This window comes from Callithrix jacchus, chromosome 11, assembly GCF_049354715.1.
Source record: "Callithrix jacchus isolate 240 chromosome 11, calJac240_pri, whole genome shotgun sequence".
NCBI lineage: Eukaryota > Metazoa > Chordata > Mammalia > Primates > Cebidae > Callithrix > Callithrix jacchus.
In genome coordinates this window covers 124,716,854-124,738,793 of record NC_133512.1, presented here as the reverse complement: position 1 = coordinate 124,738,793, position 21,940 = coordinate 124,716,854, and the positions used below count along the sequence as shown (strand labels likewise).

Sequence of the window (21,940 nt, the reverse complement as noted above, 5' to 3'; positions counted from 1 at the left end):
CTCACCCAATAATATGATTGAAAAGTACATTATCAGCTCCAAATACATACAACCAAGTATACTGTGAAAGTGCTATTTAATGGTCATTCTTCTGCATGTTTTATTGACTTCAACTATTCTTAGGAAATCAACATAGTAATAAACAATCTTTAAATATATTAAGAATAGCAGTGTTGTTCTTACCAAGAATGAGTAAATTCTCACATCAAAAAGTTCGGGCATTGATATGAAACACTAACTCAAAAGTTCTGGGCAGGATGGGTGCTGTGGCTGTCTGTAATCTCCGCCCTTTGGGAGGTAGAGGCATGCAAATCATCTAGGTTAGGAGTTTAAGACTAGCCTGGCCAACATGGTGAAACTCTATTTCTACTAAAAATAAAAAAATTAGCCGGGTGTAGTGGCACATGCCTATAGTCCCAGCTATTTTGGAGGCTGAGGCAAGAGAATTATTTGAACCTGGGAATCTGAGGTTGCAGTGAGCTGGGATTGTACCATTGTACTCCAGTCTGGGTGACAGGAGCAAAACTCTAACCAAAAAAAAAAAATGTTCTGGGCGTTTTCACCTTTTTTAAAATTTGGGAGTCCAGAGACAAACAAGAGCATGTAAGTGCAAAATCAGTTTCATTTTGAGAAGCACATTTACTTACAATATTTTCATTATTTTCTTTTTATCTTACATTAACAGGCTGCTGAATCCATTTATATAGTATAGGTCAATTTTACACAAAATGTTTAATTTAGAGTTTCTTTACTAGAAAGGAGGCATTCTTTTCACAGAAAGTCCTTTGAAATTAATCCTTATAAAACACTATTTGGATGAATATAACTGATTAACTATCATTTAAAGAATTACTTTAAATTTTACAAGACATCATAACATTAAAATAATCTTGTGGAGATGAAACTCCTCCACAATTAAACATTTAATTAATTTATAACAAAGAGCATGTTTAAGCTGCATGATTTGCCAATTAAATACTATACTCTTATATTTCTTCAGCAACATGAGAGCTAAAATGAGATAGTTTCCAAGAGATTCAAGGTAGGCAGTGCCCAATAAACGCACAATGGTTTAGAGAGTTAGGTAGATATAGTGTCTGTCTTGGAAAATAAGATGTGCTTCAGTCAACTGTCAATTGCCTCTACATTTCAACATTCTTGGACCTTAGAAAATGACAACCAAAGTGCTGTTGTGGTCATTACTCCAGATGTCAGTTTTGACTTCTGAAGCATCACTACTTTCCAGCCCAGAGAACCAAAGCTCTGGGGAAATGTACCCGCATCTCTTCCGACACGTGGACACCCATGATTTGTCCTACATGTTCTGAAACCTGAGAGAGTAAGCAGCCACTCTGCCTGGGGAGAAACATCATAGTAGGCATTAAAATTGGAATTGAATGATTATAAAATCTTTGTCATACTTTTTATATTGAGATTAGGCAGAAGGTGGTTTTGATTTGATAAAAATTTTTAAAAGACTGCTGACAATGATGTTTTATGTGTTTAAAAAAAAGGACACAGGGTAAGAGAGAGAGCCTACAAAGCAGAAGAAAAACTTTCTTTTGGTATATCCATGATCTTTCCTATGACAGGATAACTTCTTTAGGTTTTTCTTACCCAGTAAGTCACTGTTTTAAAATTAAAAATGTCAATTTAATATGTAGATTGTAAACTTAGCATGTGCCTCAGTGGCCATATGAGAGGCAGGGATACCCTCTGTTTAAAACATCCTGGTTACCACAAACACTGAGTCTGAATATAAAGAATACGAATTGCAACTTTAAAAAAAAAAATTGGGGCCAGGCTCACACCTGTAATCCCAGCCCTTTGGGAGGCTGAGGCAGGAGGATCATGAGGTCAGAAGATCAAGACCATCCTGGCTACCATGGTGAGACCCCCATCTCTACTAAAAATACAAAAATTCACCAGGCATGGTGGCATGTGCCTGTAGTCCCAGCTACTTGGGAGGCTGAGGCAGGAGAATTGCTTGAACCCAGGAGGCAGAGGTTGCAGTGAGCCGAGATCAAGTCACTGCACTCCAGCCTGGGTGACAGAGCAAGATGCTGTCTAAAAAATAAAATAAAATAAAATAAAAATTTGGGTATCTGAACTATAGTGATAGATATACAGAACATTATATGGCACAGCTCTTCTTGTAGATAGATTTTCTTTTCTATTAATCTACTATATGTGCTATTGCTTCTGAGGTGGGACATTGTATTTTCACCTGGCTACCACAAAATAACTTAGAAATTACTATTCTAAAGTACAAGACCCTTTATGTAACAAACCCAGTAATTTCTGTTATCATTGCTAACATTAAAACTGAAAGAGTCTGGGTATGGTGGTTCATGCCTGTAATCCTAGCACTTTGGGAGGCCGAGGTGGGCAGATCACCTGAAGTCAGGAGTTTGAGACCAGCCTGACCAACATGGAGAAACCACGTCTCTACTAAAAATACAAAATTAGCCAGAAATGCTGGCACATGCCTGTAATCCCAGCTACTCCAGAAGCCGAGGCAGGAGAATCGCCTGAACCTGGAGGCAGAGGTTGCAATGAGCCGAGATAGCACCACTGCACGCCAGCCTGGGCAATGAGAGCAAAACTCTGTGTCAAAAACAAAATAAGACAAAACAAAAACAAAAAACCCTAAAAGAATGATTAATTTAAAATCTGGAAGTTTCAGAGATCATCTGGAGTTCCAGACCAACACCTTTAGTTTCCATGTATTAAGTAAACCAAGTCTTACACAGATGGCATAACTTTTTCGAACTCTCCCAGATATTTAATGGCAGAACTGTGGTTGGAACTCAGGTTTATGCATTCTCAGACCGGACCTCTTCCCACAACACTAGTTTATCATTTCAAATTTTGTAATTCAGAGGTAAGGTAGAGACAGCATGGACTTTGAAACTAGAGAAATATGATTTCAAAGTTTGACTTCACAATCCACAAATCACTTATCTTCTCTGGATGGGAGATGTTTTAACCTAAAAATAAGGATAAAATGGGATTGATAGGATCTAGCCTAGGAGCTTGGAAATGATATAGGTAAAGCACCTAGCACATTTCTTGGAGCACGGAGGTGCCCAGGGAATGGTAGTGGTGAAAGCCACAGCTATTATTTTGATAGATTGAAAAGATTAAGGATGTCCCTTAAACAAACTTACTTTTCTCTGTTAACACTGGACCTACCATAATTTATTTATACTTTTAAAAAGTTATTTCTGTTTTACTTATGTAAAATGTAAAATGTTTTACTTATGTAAAATGTAATTTTTTACATAAGTAAAATGTAACTACTTATGAGGTGAATATAATGCCTTTACATTTGTCCTAATATTAGCTTTTGTGACCCTCAAAGGGTACTTTTTAATGTTAATATTTCAAGATTTGATGTAAAAGTTGAAGATTATCCTATTTATGATCTTTAAGACGATGCAGATTTTACTCATTTCCTCTTTCATAAGTTGATATTAATGACTTATTAATGGAGATGGGAATGATAGCAGCAGTGCAGAATGCTCCAGAAGCAGATTTTGTATGGTAAATGTCTGTGTAGGTTGCACACTAAAAACTCTTGAAGATATTCTCATTCCTAAAACAATGGGTACAAATCTAGGGCAATGCTATGTTTTTGATCTTAAGCAACAGCACCAAACCAAACCCTGGGGTATTATTTCACCACAAAAATCAGGAACAATCAAGATGTTTAAATGATCAAAAAGTTATAGAGGTCAGGGATAATTTCCTATACCCAGAAAAAGTTCCATAAACTTTTTAACATAGCCACATTACCTTCAAAGATTATTTAGTAAAACATACTTTCCAAAAATATTGGGGGCAGGGTGAATGTTTTGCAGACTAATCATTTTATATAAAAATAGTGTTAAATGTGGTATTTCCAAAACTAAGTTAATTTCTTGAGGACTTTAAGCCCTCATGTTACGTGACTCAGAAACTGTGACCCTTGTTTTCTTATCTGGGTTGGTTAAAATCACTAAGTTTTAACTCATTGTAATGTGTGTGTGTGTGTTTTCATCTGCATCTGAAGTTAACAAGATCCATTTACTTACTTATATAGGAAATACTCTAATTGGAATAGCAGAAGTTTGTCATGATGCCTGAATGAAATTGTTCTCTTCAATCTTTTATCTGTAATAGGCTAAGGTCGCTAACAGTATTTATAGGGTCATGATTTTCAACTGTTTTTCGTCACCTAACAATATTATTTTAAGCTCCAGCCAAGTGGATTTCAAATAATTATATAATGTCTCTCAGTAATGATCTGTTGCTTAAGATACACATTCTACTTTACCTTTCAACACATACTTGATAACCTCTCATTTTCTAACTGTAATTGAGGCAAATTCAGTCTTGGCTAATTAGGGGCTCTTAGTATCCCCTTATACATGTTATTCTTGATGATAAATCAACAGAATTAGGGTCTATTTTTATTTTTAAATAAAGTAATAAAAATGTGCAATGTTTAAGGACATTACAACTATTTTACAAATAACAAGTCCAGTGTTCTACTGGGGATATTTAAAATGTAAAACCTTCACAACCAAAACAGAATGGTTACTTATTGAGAATTCCTTTTAGACCCACAACCATGTCAGATGCTTAGGTACTGAATGAAAGTATGTATAACTGGGATAATACAACTTGTGTCATATTTTAATTTTGGCCTCCTTAGAGCCACTTCAGTTCCTTCTGTCTGTTATTGCTGCCACACAGAAAGTCTTCCAAAGAACTTCAGTGAATGAAGAGGAGTTGGAAGTAGAATATAACTTCGAGGAGAAAAAAACTACCTTTTTAATAAACTGAGGGCAAGAATGGATTACAGTAAATAGGTCACCAAGTCAAAAAACTGAAGATGTTCAGAAAGTTCACCCAATCCCCTTGACAAATCTATCTATGATGATCTACTTATAGAATGGCTTTAACTTTTCATCACAGAATATGTGCTTTAGCTATTCTAAGAGGAAACATAATGGGAATAACATCAACTCAATTTCCCTCTTCTGTCTAACAGTTTTGAAAATTACCACATTAGCAGAAAAAGTAAAAGAGAACTTGGAAATGAAATACATGTTTGTAAATTCAGAACAATACCAAACAGAAGCAGAAGATGCTAATATGGTTTCAGTATTTTGTAAAAGAGCCAGCTGGATGAATGATAATTTTTCCACCCCTGCAGGGCATCAAAGCTTTTAGAAAATCATTTTTTTCACACATATTAACACTTAGCTTATTAAAACAGATGATACTTTTTGTTGTAAGATGGCCTGAGTAAAGGGTAGAAACATAAAGCATGCAAGATAAGATTCATTTTGACCACCCAAAATGACAGTGAACACTGACACAAGAGACCATGGCAGAGAGGATGGCATAGCGGGACCTTCTGTAACTGCCACAGCTGAAGTGTCACCATGAAGCCCGTGAATTGCTGTTTTGAAAACATTTGCAGTAACTTGCATAATTAAATGAAACTGCCAGAAAAGTATTTCTGAAGTGCAGAGAAGATGTACATAAATAAATAAGCTTCAAAGCAAATATTACATTTCAGAAGCTGAACTGTGGTGAATTATGCAAAGTTGTATCACAAGCAAAGTATCGATTCCTTTGAACTGACTATAAAATAATTACAAATGAATGACAACATGGTTATTTAAATTGACTGCTCTCTTAGTCTCCTTTACAGATACTGAATAAATTGAAACACGATGAGCATAGTATACAAAACCATGATCCTCATTTCTAGGCACTGTCATGCCTACATAAAGACCTTTGTACTGATAAAACTGTAATATTGCATATTTTAGCATACACCAGTACTTTAAACAAGATGAAAATGTTCAACAGTGGAGTGGCAGATATTTGGCTTTCCTGCAGCTTATTTGTTCGTTTAACTGCAGAATATCATACTGACTTAAGGCATCTTATAGGCCGGGCGCAGTGGCTCACGCCTGTAATCCCAGCATTTGGGAGGCCGAGGTGGGTGGATCACGAGGTCAAGAGATCGAGACCATCCTGGTCAACAAGGTGAAACCCCGTCTCTACTAAAAATACAAAAATAAGCTGGGCATGGTGGTGCGTGCCTGTAGTCCCAGCCACTCGGGAGGCTGAGGCAGGAGAATTGCTTGAACCCAGGAGGCAGAGGTTGCGGTGATCCGAGATCATGCCATTGCACTCCAGTCTGGGTAACGACAGCGAAACTCCGTCTCAAAAAAAAAAAAAAATCTTATAGAAGGGACCACATCCTCTATAACAGGACTCTGTTTATGGAATGCTGCAAAAGACAAGTGAAAAGATGCTGAACACCATGGTAAAATGATTATCATCTGGCTTGTTATAACAAACATCAGGTTTTTGAGACTAATGGTGATACTTTTCATGTAGAAAAGGAAGCTAATTAAAGAGTCCATCAGCAGGCAAAGAAGTATAAAAATGATCAACTATATTAGCTGCAAATGAAGAGGAACTGGAAATGGAGAATAATTTCAAGGAGGAAAAACTTCTACCTTTATAACAAACTGACGGCAAAAATTAATTGCAATAAATAGGTTCCCAAGACAAAAAATTGAAGATGTTGAGAAGGCACCCCACCACTTGACCCCTGCCCACACACCAACTAATCTATCCATGATTGTCTATTTCTAGAATGGTTCAACTTTTTATTTTTTATTTATTCATTTTTTTTGCAACAAAGTCTCGCTCTGTCTCCCAGGTTGGAGTGCAGTGGCACAATCTTGGCTCACTGCAACCTTCGCCTCCCAGGTTCAAGCAATTCTTCTGCCTCAGTCTCCTGAGTAGCTATGATTACTTACAGTCATTCACTGCCACACCCAGCTATTTTTTTTTTTTTTTTTTTTTGGTATTTTTAGTAGAGACAGGGATTGGCCATGTTGACCAGGCTGCTCTTGAACTCCTGACCTTAAGTGACCCACTTGCCTCAGCCTTCCAAAGTGCTGAGATTATAGGCGTGAGCTACCGTGCCTGGCAGGCTTCAAATTTTTAGTACAGAAGATAAAGAATCAAAAAAAGGAGAGTCTGCTTTACAAACATACCATCAAAATCCCACTTTTCTTTTTGCAGTTTATCTATGGTGCCAGCATACCTTGCAAGGGAAGCTACTTACATCAAATAACTTTTCTATATACATTTCCTCATTGACCTTTTCTCGAAGAATATCTTGGTTTTGCCGAACAAACATAATATAGGTGTCTGCCAGATCCATTCCTGGTTTCTGTTGTGAAAGAAAAGCAGGGGGAACAAAATAACATCAGGTCTCAACTGTGAAATTATTATTTAATCACACTCTGAAAAATAATTTTGAAAATTACAGTCATAACATGAGCATAAGACCAAACCAACAGTGAGCACTTTCAATACATTCCATAATTAGAGCAAACAATAATTTATTACTGATGTTCAAAACTTGAGGTCAAATTAAAAATATAGAGTTGTAGATCTGTAGACATCTTTTTTTTTGTTAAATGGCTATCTTGAAAGGCCAGTATGTCAAGCAGTATAAATGAATGATTATTTCCAAAAAATTTCCACTTGTAATTATAATTTTCTAAATGCAAATACAATTTACTTTGCATCATTTCTGGCTGGCTTATCAATAATATTTTTAAAATGCACTGGGTGCCATGGCTCATGCCTATAATCCCAGTACTTTGAAAGGCCAAAGCAGGTGAATTGCTTGGGCCCAGGAGTTCAAGACCAGTCTGAGCAACATGGTGAAAACCCATCTCTACAAAAAATTAAAAAAAAAATTAGCTGGGTGTGGTGTTGTGCACCTGTAGTCCCAGCTACCCAGGAGGCTGAGGCAGGAGAATTGCTTGAGCCTGAGTGGTTGAGGTTGCAGTGAGCTATGATTGTGCCATTGCACTCTAGCCTAGGCAACAGAGCCAGACCCTGTCTCAAACAAATAAATGAAACAAAATAAAAAGAAGCCAAAAATGTTAGCTTTCCTTAAGATGCCTCCTTCAACTACTGTGAGTGTTCAGGGAATACAGAGTAATTGTTTTTATTAAACTGAGTAAAATGTTGTGAGGAAGATATTGGGGAAAAAGATTTAATATGTTACAAAATGAAATATAAAATACCTTGTGGACTGTCCATTGCTTCTACTCAATATTTACTGACATTATCTGAAGAATTTATTTCCGGGCAGAAATGTGGTAAGAGTATCAATGAATTAGTTTCCTACATAGAGTCAAAGATGTGCGTTAAGTACCTTTCAAAGTTATAAAACATTTGGTGTCTTCTAATAGTAGAGGAAGTAATAAAATTTCTCCTTGCTATAGACTCTACAAAGTCAGTTTTAGGAAAGGATGGAAGCCTGCATGGCTGCTAAAGAGATTTCCTTCTTGATTTATGTTTAGCTCTTTCTTGAACTTCATATAGCTGGATTAGATAATGAAAATACTTACTTGTGTCATCTATACCTGTGGTTGGTTCCTAATCTGTATTGAGTTATTGTTTGGAGTATGATTTTAATAAGAAAAAAATGATAAATATCTATCATTAGGTAGATCTGCTATGAATTAGATAGGTAGATCTATTAGATTAGGTAGATCCATCTACCTAATGATAGACAGGTAGAAGTGATGCCCAAGTAAGCCAGTTAGACTTGCATCATTTCATACAGAACACATTCATAACCTTTGTCAGCAGACTCATTTGCAAAAGTAAATATTGTAAGAAAATTAGGTGAAAGAGGATACGGTTCATTTAACTATTACCACTGCTGGAAAAAACAGCTGAAGGTACACAGGTAAGTGATGTTAGGACAGTGGTCACATCTTCTCCTTTAATGAAGGAAAGTTCTTGCCATTTTTGGCGGGGAGGGGTATATTTTATATAACGTAATAAAATTGTCCACCTCTTAACCAATATATAGTACAGGCAATGAGCATATCTTACTTATTCCATTTATAAAAATTAGTTTGATTTTTTGTTACAAAGTTATTTCTGTGCAGTAAGAATTACTGCAATTTCTTACTGCTCTTATAATTAGTCTAAAGGTAAATATACACCACATAAATTCAAGTATCTTTCAACATGATCCTCATATAACAACATTAATTGTAACTTGAAATAACTATATAAATGTCTCTACTGGTCTCTCCCTCAAGAGCATTCAAGAACAATGTAGGCAATACATTTTCAACCTAATGGAGGCAACTTATCAAATTCATTCCTTCATTATTTCAATAATGCTCATGAACAATGTTTGAAAAGTTTAAACAGTTACAAAGATAATCAATAAAAAAGTTAGATTGTTTTCTTCTTTGGGAGAGCAGAGATTATACATTAGTTTTTCCAGTGAAGAGGCAGGGTAATTTCTACAAAGATTATAACTATTAACATTCAAAGGCAACTAACTCATAAGATATGTATTTCTCTCTGTGCCTCTCAAATTTTGCCAAAACACTTAAAATGAGAACATTCAGAAAACCTACTGCTGCAGAACAAAAATGACATGAGAACAATTTTCAATATACAATAGCAAGTTACCTCAGCATCTCAGTTTCCGGCAAGTACCAGGAAACAGGATGCTGTGATGCTGTGATGCACATAATACCAAGGCAGTTGGGTACAGCCCAGGTGAACTGGGAGTTGAAGAACAGACAAATGAGAGGCTTGTGTTCACTTTTTTTTTTTTTTTTTTTTGAAACAGAGCATGGCTCTGTTACCCAAGCTGGAGTGCAATGGCGCAATCTCAGCTCACTGCAACCTCAGCCTCCCAGGCTCGAGCGATTCTCCTGCCTCAGCCTCCTGAGTAGCTGGGACTACAGGTGCGAGTCACCATGCCTGGCCAACTTTTTGTACTTTTAGCAGAGATGGGGTTTCACCACGTTAGCTGGGATGGTCTCAATCTCCTGACCTCGTGATCTGGCCCCCTCGGCCTCCCAAAGTGCTGGGATTACAGGCATGAGGCACCACGCCTGGCCTTCTATTTCTCCCCACCCCAACCCTATTTTTGTTTCCATCTTTTGAGGGCCACTGCTTAGATATTCAGTGCAGCCAGTCACTAGACCCATCAGTCTCAGTGGAAACTAAGTTATGGCCAGGAAGACTGAATAATAATGATTTTAAACATTCACCACAGACACTAGGGTAATTTCTTTTTTGTTTCCTTGATCACTTACAAGATAACATTAGGCTCTTATGAAACACTGTCCAGGAAGAGTTATCAACCACCATCTAAAACTAACAAACACTTTACTGTTTAAGCCTGAAAGAAAACAAAGTGCTTTTACCTATTTGGCAGGTCCAAGGGATATAACACTGAAATCTGTAAGTTGAGACAGTTCCACAACTTTCTAAGGAAATAAAATTCTCTGGTTGAAGATATGAGGCAAAGCTAATTTAAAAGTTTGTTGTAACAAAGTTTAAGTGTTTCCTTTTCTTTTAAAAATTTCATTTTCTCTCCATTTGGCAAATTAAGATTCACTTGCCTAAAAAACCAACCCAGGATTTTTACATTCTTCATTGGAATTATTTCTTCCTTTATCATTGAGCTGTTTACCTATTCTTGAAACTGTGACATATGGGAATTTCACACCTAGTGAATATATTTTCATGTAGCTTGTGGCAAGAGAGTATAATCATTAAAAGAATATACACACGTAAGAGTAACTGCAACAGCTGGTGACATTTACCAATTAGAATTATAGTTCTTTAAAACACTTTATCCTACAATTGGTGTATGAAGGGTAATTATCTCTGATAAATTGTTGAAAAAGATGTAATTTTCCTTTTAAGCAGTTTCTACATACACTGGTTCAGTGCTCCCATGTGCTAGGACTGTTTTATTACAGCAGTAAAATTTACACACTGAAAGTCACTGCTTCTAATTCCATTATTTAGTGTGATCTTACTAGAAAAGGAAGTTTAGTGAAAAAAATCACAACTAAGCATGCTAGTACATTTTGTGGGGTTTTTTTTTTGGTGTGTAAATGAAAACAATGCATATGATTGCATTGTAAAGACAACCTATAACTACACATTCTGATACAAATGTATGACTAACAACCATATCAAAGGAGTGGCCTTTGATATAGTTAAACTTCAACAACTGTGGATTTGGATTCGTTTTAATTAAGAATATTATATTCTAGAGAGCTATGTTTAGAAATCTCTTCTAAACTGGTAATTATAATTTTCTTAATATGAGAAAAATAACAAAAACCATACAGTAAGTACTCTACGTATTAAATGCCATTTCGAAGTAATTTTTTTTCATACTCCCATTTAAATCTCCAGGATCCTCAGTTCACTATGCACTAATTCTTCCATCTTGTTTATTAATATAGTAATCTCTAAATCAAAATAGCAGTTCCTAAATTATTTTAATTTCATTCAGAAAATAATAGAATTTGTCTGGCAAAGTTATAGTAAAAAAACACAAAAATCCAAAAAAATTCTCCCATGAGCATAAAGGAATCAAGAACTATGGGAGGAAATGAAGTATTTTAAGGTGAGTTCCTCTGACACTGTATAAGTAACCAAATACATCAGTGAGTGAATGAGTTTAAGAAAGGGTGCAGACTCCAGCAATTTTTTTCAAGCGTTAATCACTAGTTAACCTAGCAAGATGAACACGCTGTTTAAAAAAAAGAGAAAAAAATTCCTTGTTAATTATATGCTGCAAACGCTCTTGCTTCCTGCTGCTACACCTAATCCCACAGGTGCAAGTCTTCGCTTTCCCTATTCATGGGTAGGTGGGTGCAACACTGCAGTCATTTTTCACGGCAACAGATTTAGATACAGAAGAAGCCGCTTAACCTTCCACTGGAGGTTAACAATATACTACACAAACACTGTCATGGTACCTATTTAACGAGGAGACAAATTTTTAAATATACCATTCCAGTCTCAAAGCTTAACTAGCAGCTACAGTGTAATTGACTTAATTTAAAAGTGCACTTCTCATAACCTAGAAAAGCTCGCCTTGAAGAAACAACCAAGAGTGGAAGTGTGATATCCTGATTTATGATTATCTGCATGCCTTGTAAATGAAATACTTGTGTCTGGTCATTCATTATCATGTGAGAAAAAAGGATTAGTAAGATGTAAGACAATAAATAACATGTCTTCAAAATTTAAAATTGTAGTAGGAGCAATTTATATCTCAACTCTGGCATTTAAGATTCAGCAAAAGTTTATAATTGATCATAGAACACAGTTCTACAAACACAATTTATCCCAGGTATTGTTGAAAACTATTTTTCTTTAACTATTTAATATATTGTTTAGTGTTCTGGCATTATATTTGAATAAAAATGTTCTGAAACTTTTCAAAGGCATCTGAAGTAGTTTAAATATGTTCTCACATACCTCAAGATGTGGTTTTTCATATATTCATGATTGTGTTGTAAAAAATTATAGTTTGATGAGTTTTTACAAAGTAGTTATTATATTGTATTAACACAGAAAACCAAAAGGAAATACAGAACCTTCTGTAATCTCTGTGTATAAACTACATTTGCACCAACTTAAACGTTTAATAAATACGATCGGGAGAGAAACAGTTGATAAAGAGAGGGCTGGGTGCAGTGGCTTATTTCTGTATTCTCAGTGCTTTGAGAAGATGAGGTGGGAGGATTGCTTGAGGCCAGGTGTTTGAGACCATCCTGGGCAACATAGCAAGACTCTGTCTGTACAAAAAAAGTAAAAAATTAGCCAGGCATGGTGGTGCATTCCTGTAATCCCAGCTACTTGGGAGTCTGAGGTGGGAGGCTGCAGTGAACTATGATCATGTTACTGCCCTCTAGCCTGGGCGACAGAGTGAGACTCTGTCTCTAAGAATAATTTAAAAAAGGAGCAAAGAAGAAGAAACTTAAACAATGAACAAGTCACAAATATATTCATTTTAAAAACAGATTACCTAATTTTTAAAAACCATAAAAGAAAAAAATCTCATTGTTATTTACAAAAATTCCAAATTATTACTTCAAGAATGAAGTAGCCAGGCAACATCCTTTTTGTTAAATTTAGCAGTATTCAAAATTCCATTAATTAATATTATTATATATTTAGGTACTTTTGACTTCAAGTTGGGAGTAGAAAATTCTGAATTAAAAATAATGACACCAACATCCTTTTGAAAACAGCTTTTAGATTTGGAGCATGTAACATGTGTATTTTAAGTATGTACAATTCATTTAGTCCCACATTTCTAAGGAGCTGTTCTATTATTGCAGAGTTCCTGCCCTGGATTAGGGTCTTCTGTCTGTTCCTTGAGCATAGACAGAATCCTACCTTAATGTTATGAAAGTATCTGATATCAGAATCTGTTATAATTAATGTTCCTAAAACTTAGGTAATCATACCACTTTTATTCTTAACAGTCACATGAATATTTCACGCTATTTATTTTAAGTAGTTACATAATTTATACATTTATAGGTCTAGAAAGACTTATGTAGCATTCGTATGTTACATTTTATTGTATCACTGGGGAAAATCCTTTCAAAGAGAAGTTTCTTTTAAATACTAAAAAAAACACTGAATGATAGTTTAAGATATTAGTTTGAAATATTCAAGAAGGCAGTTTAATTTTCAATTGAGATTTATGCGTTTACAATGCATTCCCCATTTGGGACGATGAGGATTAAATATCTTATTTCTGATCTATGGTTAAAATCACTAACATCCCAAAGTTTAGAGGAATAGCTGCTAATACAGTAGCACCAAACACAGAATGTGCTAATATGTACACTACATATGAGCTTTATACAATATTATATTCATGAATAACAATCGTAACGATGATGAAGGTTTTAAATCTCTCAGTTCACTAGCCTTTCCCTCATCTATCTATAGTTGTTATGTTGTCAATTAGAAAATACCACACGAGGACTTGAAGTGGTGAATTTAAAATGCTGCATTATTTCACTTATAGATTTAAAGTTTAGATGGACTGGGATGAATTTCCTCAGCTCAATTTGGAACCTTTCACATTTTGGCTTAAGTGAAGCCTCAGGGTACTAGAATGCCAGTGTCCAGAGGCAGCTCATGGTTTTACATTATATAGGAGAGAAAAGCGAGACAGACAAAATACAAAGGAATAAAGCAGCAAAACATTCATCAGGAAAGCACAACACACAACCTCCTCCACTCCTAGATGAGTGAGGCTTTTAATCTGGTCCTGGAGTGCATCCCTCTCTCCAGGTGAGTATGTCCCATGGGGCCTATGAACTCCATTCCCTAAGTTCTGCCTGGCTCTCACTCTGATGTAAAGCTCTGAGTATTCAGGTGGCATTGTCTAAGTAGTAAACAATATCAGAAGCAAGCAAGCAAAGGAAGGAGGAGGTAAAACACTAATGTCATTGAACTTGCTGATTATACCCTAAAAGCCACCAGTGATATATGCAGTAAGTACTATTCTAAAATAAAGGGAACATAAATGAAAAAAAAAAAGCTAATATTGTACACTCTGTGGAAGGCAACCGATTTTCCTTTTAGTAAGTGGTCACGTTCTTAAGTAGCAGGGGGAAATTGCGGAGTAATGCATGGGAACCAGAAGCATCATTCCAGGTAGAAACAATTTATTGCAACAGTGCTTTACATTGACAAAGCACATTCACATTAATATGCTCATTCAATTCTGAATTCTCATAAGAACCTACTGAGGGAAACAGTACAGGGATTACAGGTTAGTGCAAATTGATTGTGGTTTTTGCCATTAAAAGTAATGGCAAGACTTTTAAATACTATTATCCTCACTGCATGGGTGGGAAAATGGAAGCCACAGATCAAAGAGCAAGAAAGGAGCAAGGCAGAAAGTGAATTCAGATCCTGGACACCATATCAGGTGTGCAGAGGACAGAGGTGGGTAAGAACCACCTTTTGAGGATTTTGAAAATGAGAAATCTCTGGCAAGTATCATAAAGAAGAGAAAATAATTGAGAGAATTCCTAATGAAGGTAAGAGAAAGATTAGCCATCTCCATCATCTTCGGACTGACCACCAGGATCAGGCACCAGTATGATTAAGCCAATGATCAGGGACAGTTTCTTCTTTCCTTCCTCGTTGTTTTGGTCTTTTCTTGGCCACAGTAATCTTTATTGTGCCCTCCAGGTCTCTTTAGCTGTTTCACCTTAGTGTCTAGCATAGCGTTGGTATGCAGTGTGTGTGAGATAATGTTAACAAGAACATTCTAAGCAGGCACTTTCCACATCTACACACATCCTTAAACCCCAAAATGTCCTGGAACTGGTATGACAATAGAACAAAATTCCAGAATCAGAGTGGGAAAGAACCTTAAATTCATCCAGTTCTATTTCCCACATAATGCAGAAATCTTCAGGATCACACCTGGCAAAATAGTGGTGCAGCTTTTACTATGTCACTTTTGTAAATAACTATTTTTTTTAAAGTTCTGCCTTACACTGATTTCAGTTCTGCTCCTACTCATTTTTCGTCACTGTTCTTAGTCCTATCTTCTTGACTGATGCAGACTTAGGCTGTTACTTTTTCCCAATAGGAGTCATTTACATATCGATCAGAGCTATCTTATCTCTTAGATTTTTTTTCCCCATCTTTCTAGGAACAGTTCTGACTGTTCCTTTTTCTTTTCATAAGCCATTATTTCCAGATCCCCTTAACTAGCCTGGTTGCTCTCTACGGAGGAAGGAAAGTAAAAAGAAAGTGTTGTCTTAAAAGAATACAGATGTGATTTATCCACAATAATATAGATGCAATCACTACAGTATAAGTGAAATGATTATTTTCTAGAATGTAGATACTAGATTTTATTCTAATCAATAATAATAGTAATGTATGATAATAGCTAGCATTTATTGTGCACTAATTCCATTCGAGGAACTTTGGAAAAGTGCTTAACATATGCACAGTAAGCCTAAAACAGGTGTAATTACACCTCCATTTTACAGATGAAGAAACAGGTGCCCTCTGAGCTAACGGAGCAAGAAAATGTATGTGAACACATTAATACATGCATATACATACGTCTAAAAATATTGTAGAAAGTAACCAGTTCCAACCGTATTAAGCTAATGATAAGTTCACACTGATATATCCAACTCTGATCTATTACAGGATCATTCTAGTCCCCCTTCCTTTGCTTGCCTCTAACCTCACTCCAACAGTGAGAAACCTGGCTCCTATCAACTGCCATCCATTTACTTAATTGTTCAATTCCAATATACACGTATGGTGTCTTCAGAATTGTTAAACTGTGGAGAAAAATTTTATCAACCAGAGTATAATGCTTATTTATTAGTTCCATTTTCCCTTATTTTTACAGACTCCACTAATTTCCGAAGTTACTAAGATCAGTGCTTTCCCCACTCCTCTTTCAGTGAGATTGTCTCATACATTCACAAGAGAATTATTTTATTATAGTTTACTTTCCATCCTGGGATTCTATGATCACTTAATTGATTTTTAAATGATTGAACATATTCAGATTCATTTTTTTTTTTTGCTATAAAGTTTGGTTTTGAGAAGTGCACAGTGTCATGTATCTACCATTACAATATCATACAGAACAGGTGCTCTGCTCCAAAAAAAAAAAAATTCCCTAAACTTGAACAGTTCAACCTTCCCTAACCTTGAACTCATGGCAACTGCTAATCCGTTTATAGTCTTTATAGTTTTACCTTTTCTAGCATGTGATATAAATGGGATCATACAGTGTGCAGCCTTTTTAAATTGGCTTAAAAAGAAACTGGCAAACAGTTTTCCAAAGTAGCTGTACGACTCCTACCAGCAATGAATGAGAGTACTTGTTGCTCTCTTATCCTGTCAACATTTTGCTGCTGTCAGTTTATTTTGGATTTTTGTCATTCTAATAAGAGCACAGTGGTATCTTCTTTTAATTTGCATTTTCTTAATGACAAATGATATTGAGCATTTTTTCATAAGCTTACTTGGTATCTGCATATCTTTTTTGTTGCAATGTCTGTTTGGATCTTTGGCCTATTAAAAAAGTTTTGTTGTTTGTTTTCATATTGCTGAGTATTAAGAGTTCTTTGAACACTTTGGATTCAAGTCCTTTATCAGATATGTGTTTTGCAAATATTTCTTCCCATTTGTGGCTTATCTTTCCATTCTCTTAACAGTGAATAAGAGTACCCTTAGCAATTTTTAAATCCAATTTATCCATTTTTTTTCCTTTCATGGATTATGTGGGGTTGTATCTAAAAACTCATCCCCAAATCCAAGGCTATAAATATTTTATCTCATATTTTCTTCTTGAAGTTGTATAGTTCTTCTGCATTGTATCTGGGTCTAGGATCTGTTTTCAGTTAATTTTTGTGAAAGGTAAGCCAGCACTCTTTTTCTCATGAGACTCTCCTTAAGAGGCAGCTTCAGAGAGGCATACTTGCTGGAGTTTGAGCATAAAAAAGAATAATGGCCAATAAGACCTCATAGCTTATAAAGTTAACATTCACAGATATCAACAATGGAAGTGGAATGTTCACAACTGGGGAGAAACTGATCACTTTGTAATCTGGTATGGTCAAACCACATCTACGGTATAGTATGTTCTGCTCTATAGGGCAACTTGAATTAATGGTGACACTGATAAGCTAGAATTCCTCTAGGGTAGTAATTGCCATGATGAAGAGTCTGGGTATGATTGCCATAGCAGTGTGCATGATGATGTGTCTGTTTCTCTGTCTGTTTTGTCTTTAAGATTGTGAACCATTTCAGGGCAAGAAATGTATGTATATTTAATCACGTATGTCCAGGACCTAGCACTTAGTATGTGCTAAATAAATATTTAATTAGTGGGTTTAGTGAATAAATTGAGAATGTTTAATCTAGAAAATAAACGTTCATTCCTCTTTTGATATATGCCTGTGAATGAATAGCTATTACACCTCCTGTAAAGAAGAGACATGAAAGCTGTCATCAAGTATGCAAAGAGCTACCAGGCAGAAGAAAGATTAGAACCAGGATTGATGGGTACAATTCACAAAGACACAGAATTTCAAATTATAATACGTAAGAGTAGGCTGCCATATAGTGATATCGTAACTACTGAAATAAATAAGCAGAACCCTCGTGAATCTTTGTAAGAGATATTAGAGGAGGGGTTACTTGCACTGAGAAGGAAAGTAAATGAACCATTTTCTGTCTTCTTCAATGCTGAAATTCTCTGGAGAGAATAAACTAGTATAGGGTCAATTAAAAACCTCAAAATGTCTAAGAATATTAATAATTTTGATGTCACAGTCCATTTGCAATTCAAAATCAAACAAAAACTGTAAGATACAAGTTAGGAAGGCCAATGAAGTTCAGATGTGTACAATATTATTTGTCTCTTTCTTTTTGAGATATCAAATATAAAATCTCCCCTTAATTCTCCCTTTCATGCTGCTGCTTTGTGGGACTCTACGCATGTGACTTTTTTCTACTTATTGTCTAGCACTGATTCCTTGATTCTAGGTACAAGATGAGGAGGATGTGAAGACTTCCTTGGGAATCACTTATAAAATGAAAAGTCTGGTTCCAAAACACCCCATGTAAAACTAGAAAAGTCCAGGGCCTTCTCATTTAAATATTCACTTATAACTACAGCAGCAATAAAGTCGGAGACAAAATGTGGTATGTACATTCTAAAAATAAGAGCTATCTACAACTAATAGATAAAGCTTGCCAGTACTCAAAACTGCTATCATTTATACTGGCAATGTAGAGATATGATCTTCTTCAGATACAAAGAGCAAATCCATATTCCACCTAGTTTGAAATCTTAATTTTTTCATTGTGCTCTAAGTCTTGAAAATTGATATATATGTCAAAATAAATGATTAAACAGAACACCTTAGGCCTTGATCATCTATGTGATAACAGAATTTAAATAAAAAACTAATTTGGTATGATGATCAGCTTAAAAATGCTGCACAACCTGTTGGTTATATTTACCATGTGAATGTTCTCATTGTAGCTAAGTCAGTTCCATGATTTCTGCTCATGGAATCTTAATTTTGGAACAAATTTATGAATTATTTCCCAAGAATTCTATGAAAAGCTAAATGTTAAAATGAGTGACTATTGATTTATATAACACTTTTATATTTAGAAAACCAATTATTTAACTGGCTCATCTTTATTGTTATTTTACCTTCTGTAAGAAACCTGTTACAGCTTTCATATAAAAGGGAGGAAAAGTGAGCAGTTTTTCTATAAATAGTGTGAAGCATTTTCTATCCCATCCTAGAGTGCTGTAACTTTCCTCTGCAACTCAGGTGACATGTTCTCATGATGAAATGACCTCCTTAAGAGTTTCTGAGTTACAACAGAAAAAGTCACTGAAATAACCTTGCTAAGTCTTACTATGAAGGTTAGCGCTATCTTAGGGAAAGTAAACTACTCCCTAAGAAAATGGCACTGGTTTAAAGATTTGAAATAAACCCATGATGAACTGTAATTATTTTTTTTTTAAAGAATTACATATAGTTTAAAAAATACTTACTGGAACATCAACATATTTTGCAGCTGCTTTCACCTTAAGTGGGAAAGAAAGAGATAATTATGAGAATTATTTTTTTAACTGCTATATAAGTACTATGACAACAGTTAAAAGACCACAGAAGAGAACTTATTCAAATACTTACAGTGAATGACAGAATGGATGAAAAGAAAGTGCCTTCATCATACCTTGACAGCTTAGACAACACGCCTTCCAACACTGAAACAAACTATAATACAGTTTATAGTGAGTATTTAGCATGTTACTATGCATACAAACTAACAGCAGAGCAAATAATTCCTGAACAAATTTCTTCCATGGCACAAAAATCCACAATGAATAAAATGACAGCTGAGGTCGGACTGACTTGTGATGTTTACTCTTTTATTCTAAACATGAACTCTACCATCCTTCCCTTTCCCATGGCTGGAAATAATACACAATTTAAAAAATAATAATGTGTCATTGGAATCTAATCACTATATATATGAGACCATTGAAACCATACATAAATAACTTTAGGTCCATGAGATTTCTCCTTAAAACATTTTCCAACTTCAATGTGGATGTTAAGAAACAATGGTAGGCAAGCTTAATCATATTCCTTTCTATCATATACTACTTGGCATATTTTAACTTTTTCTACATCTACACAGGAGGTTGAATATAAAAGAACAGCTAATGAAACGGAGGTGTAACATGTGGGCTCTTACAACTGTGACACAATGGCTGATGTTAGTTAACCAGCATTTGCCAGGCAGTTCTAACTGGCACACACAAGGATCATCCCTGCTTCCCGAAGCTTACATAACAGTTACGGAGAGAAAACAGATATACACTGCAGGATACAATGGAAGAGATCACTAGACTCAGTTTGACCACCCTTCTTCTCAGCCTTCCTCCATCAGTTAAATGGACTAGGGTGAGGTGGAGGATGTAGAATTCAAATTAGTCTCAAAAGTGGTTTACACATCTAATTATTTATATTTCTATGAAATGAAAAAAAAAACATATGCTATAATAAAGTAAAGATGTGAAGCATTTTACTTTATTTGGCATGAAGATCGATGAATGAGAGATCTTAATAAGGACATACTGCCCTACATCTCTCCTCCTTAGAACTAAAATAATATGCACTATTGACAAATTATAGATCCCCAAAGGGAAAATGCTGACAAGGTTTTTTAAATACGAAAAGGGAAATTAATGAAGAATGTTTTTTGTTCACATAGCAGCTTCTTCCGACAAACTGATAATAGTTTTAGGGACACAGTTTATTGGTCTCTAGTGACCAGAGAACTTGCTGTGAGTGCACAGGAGATAATATTTTTCTCTATGGCTGATCAATTACTGCAAAATAGTTTATGCAAAAGAAACAAAAACTTCCCTATAGGTTTCTCCATCACATTGTTTGCGACATGATGTAAGAACACAGAAACAAAAGCATGCAGACTGTGAACTATAAATGCATTTTTAAAGAATGAGAATAATGTATACCTGGGTAGCTATCCTAAAGGATACCTAGGGAAAAATAATCCACCCACAAAACTGCAAATTGCTCACATGTAGAGGTCAGTTTAGCACCTTCCTCCTGCCTGTTAGGATTTCTTGCCAATCATGACTGGCTAACTCAACTTGATATGGTTTGCAGGAACCCAGAAGATGAATACTCTAGGGTTATGTCAGACCAAGACAAGGGAATTCCAAACTTAATGGCCCTCAGTGGAAAATGCCTCATCTCTTGTAACTCAAATCTTGGAGCAAGTGTGTGCTGGGTGATCTCACTTGCCACGAGGACAGCGGCAATCACTATGGTTACTAGACAGCCTGAACCATGGAAGCTCTAGCTCAGCACCTGGTTCTTGGTGCCTGCTAGTGAGTCTGCATATACACGTGTGTATTGCTGAGGAACAAAGCAAGATAGAGGCAGGAAGCCTGTCAATGAACTTATATCTTGGATTCGGTTGCAGCTCTGCCACTGTCTGGCTATGAGATAAATTTCAAGTCATTTTGCTTCTTTCTCTTCATTGTACTTCTCAGTAAAGTGGGGAAAAGGACAGTCATCCTGCCCACCTTACAAGAATGGTATGAAGATCAGTAGAGGTAATTTACATGAAAGAACTGTAAAAATGACAAAATACTAAAGAAATGTAAAAATTAATATTATTCATATGATTAGCAAAATCACTTTCTGTGTCTAAAAACCTGAATACATTAAGTCACAAGTTAATGGGGGCTGCCTTAGGATTACTTAGTGATAAAGAGGAATAAGTTTGGTCTTTAAGCTAATGGGTCTAATTCAATTAAATCTATGGGGCTTCTATGGAGATAGAATAGAGCTGAGGCTATAAATCAGAAAACCACTGGGATTCTGCCTGTTTCAAGGTTATTTGGCAGACTGCAGAAGGAGAAAGGCTTTGAACACAGGTGGTCTTGCTCCAAAGCCCATGCTCTTTACCTATCATGTTA

At 35.6% G+C, this 21,940-nt stretch overlaps 1 protein-coding gene across 16 annotated transcripts in view; it reads right to left on the bottom strand.

Annotated features, from left to right (window-relative positions):
- Window positions 1-21,940, bottom strand: part of CADPS2 (calcium dependent secretion activator 2) — a 564,672-nt gene that overhangs the window by 21,286 nt on the left and 521,446 nt on the right. For all 16 annotated transcript variants that reach the window (XM_054237741.2, XM_054237742.2, XM_054237744.2 and 13 more), the window contains 3 exons: window positions 19,617-19,700; window positions 19,475-19,507; window positions 7,145-7,252 (listed from right to left, as the gene is read on the bottom strand). In XM_054237741.2, coding sequence (XP_054093716.1) covers window positions 7,145-7,252; window positions 19,475-19,507; window positions 19,617-19,700 — 225 coding nt within the window. The remainder of the gene's footprint in view (window positions 1-7,144; window positions 7,253-19,474; window positions 19,508-19,616; window positions 19,701-21,940) is intronic.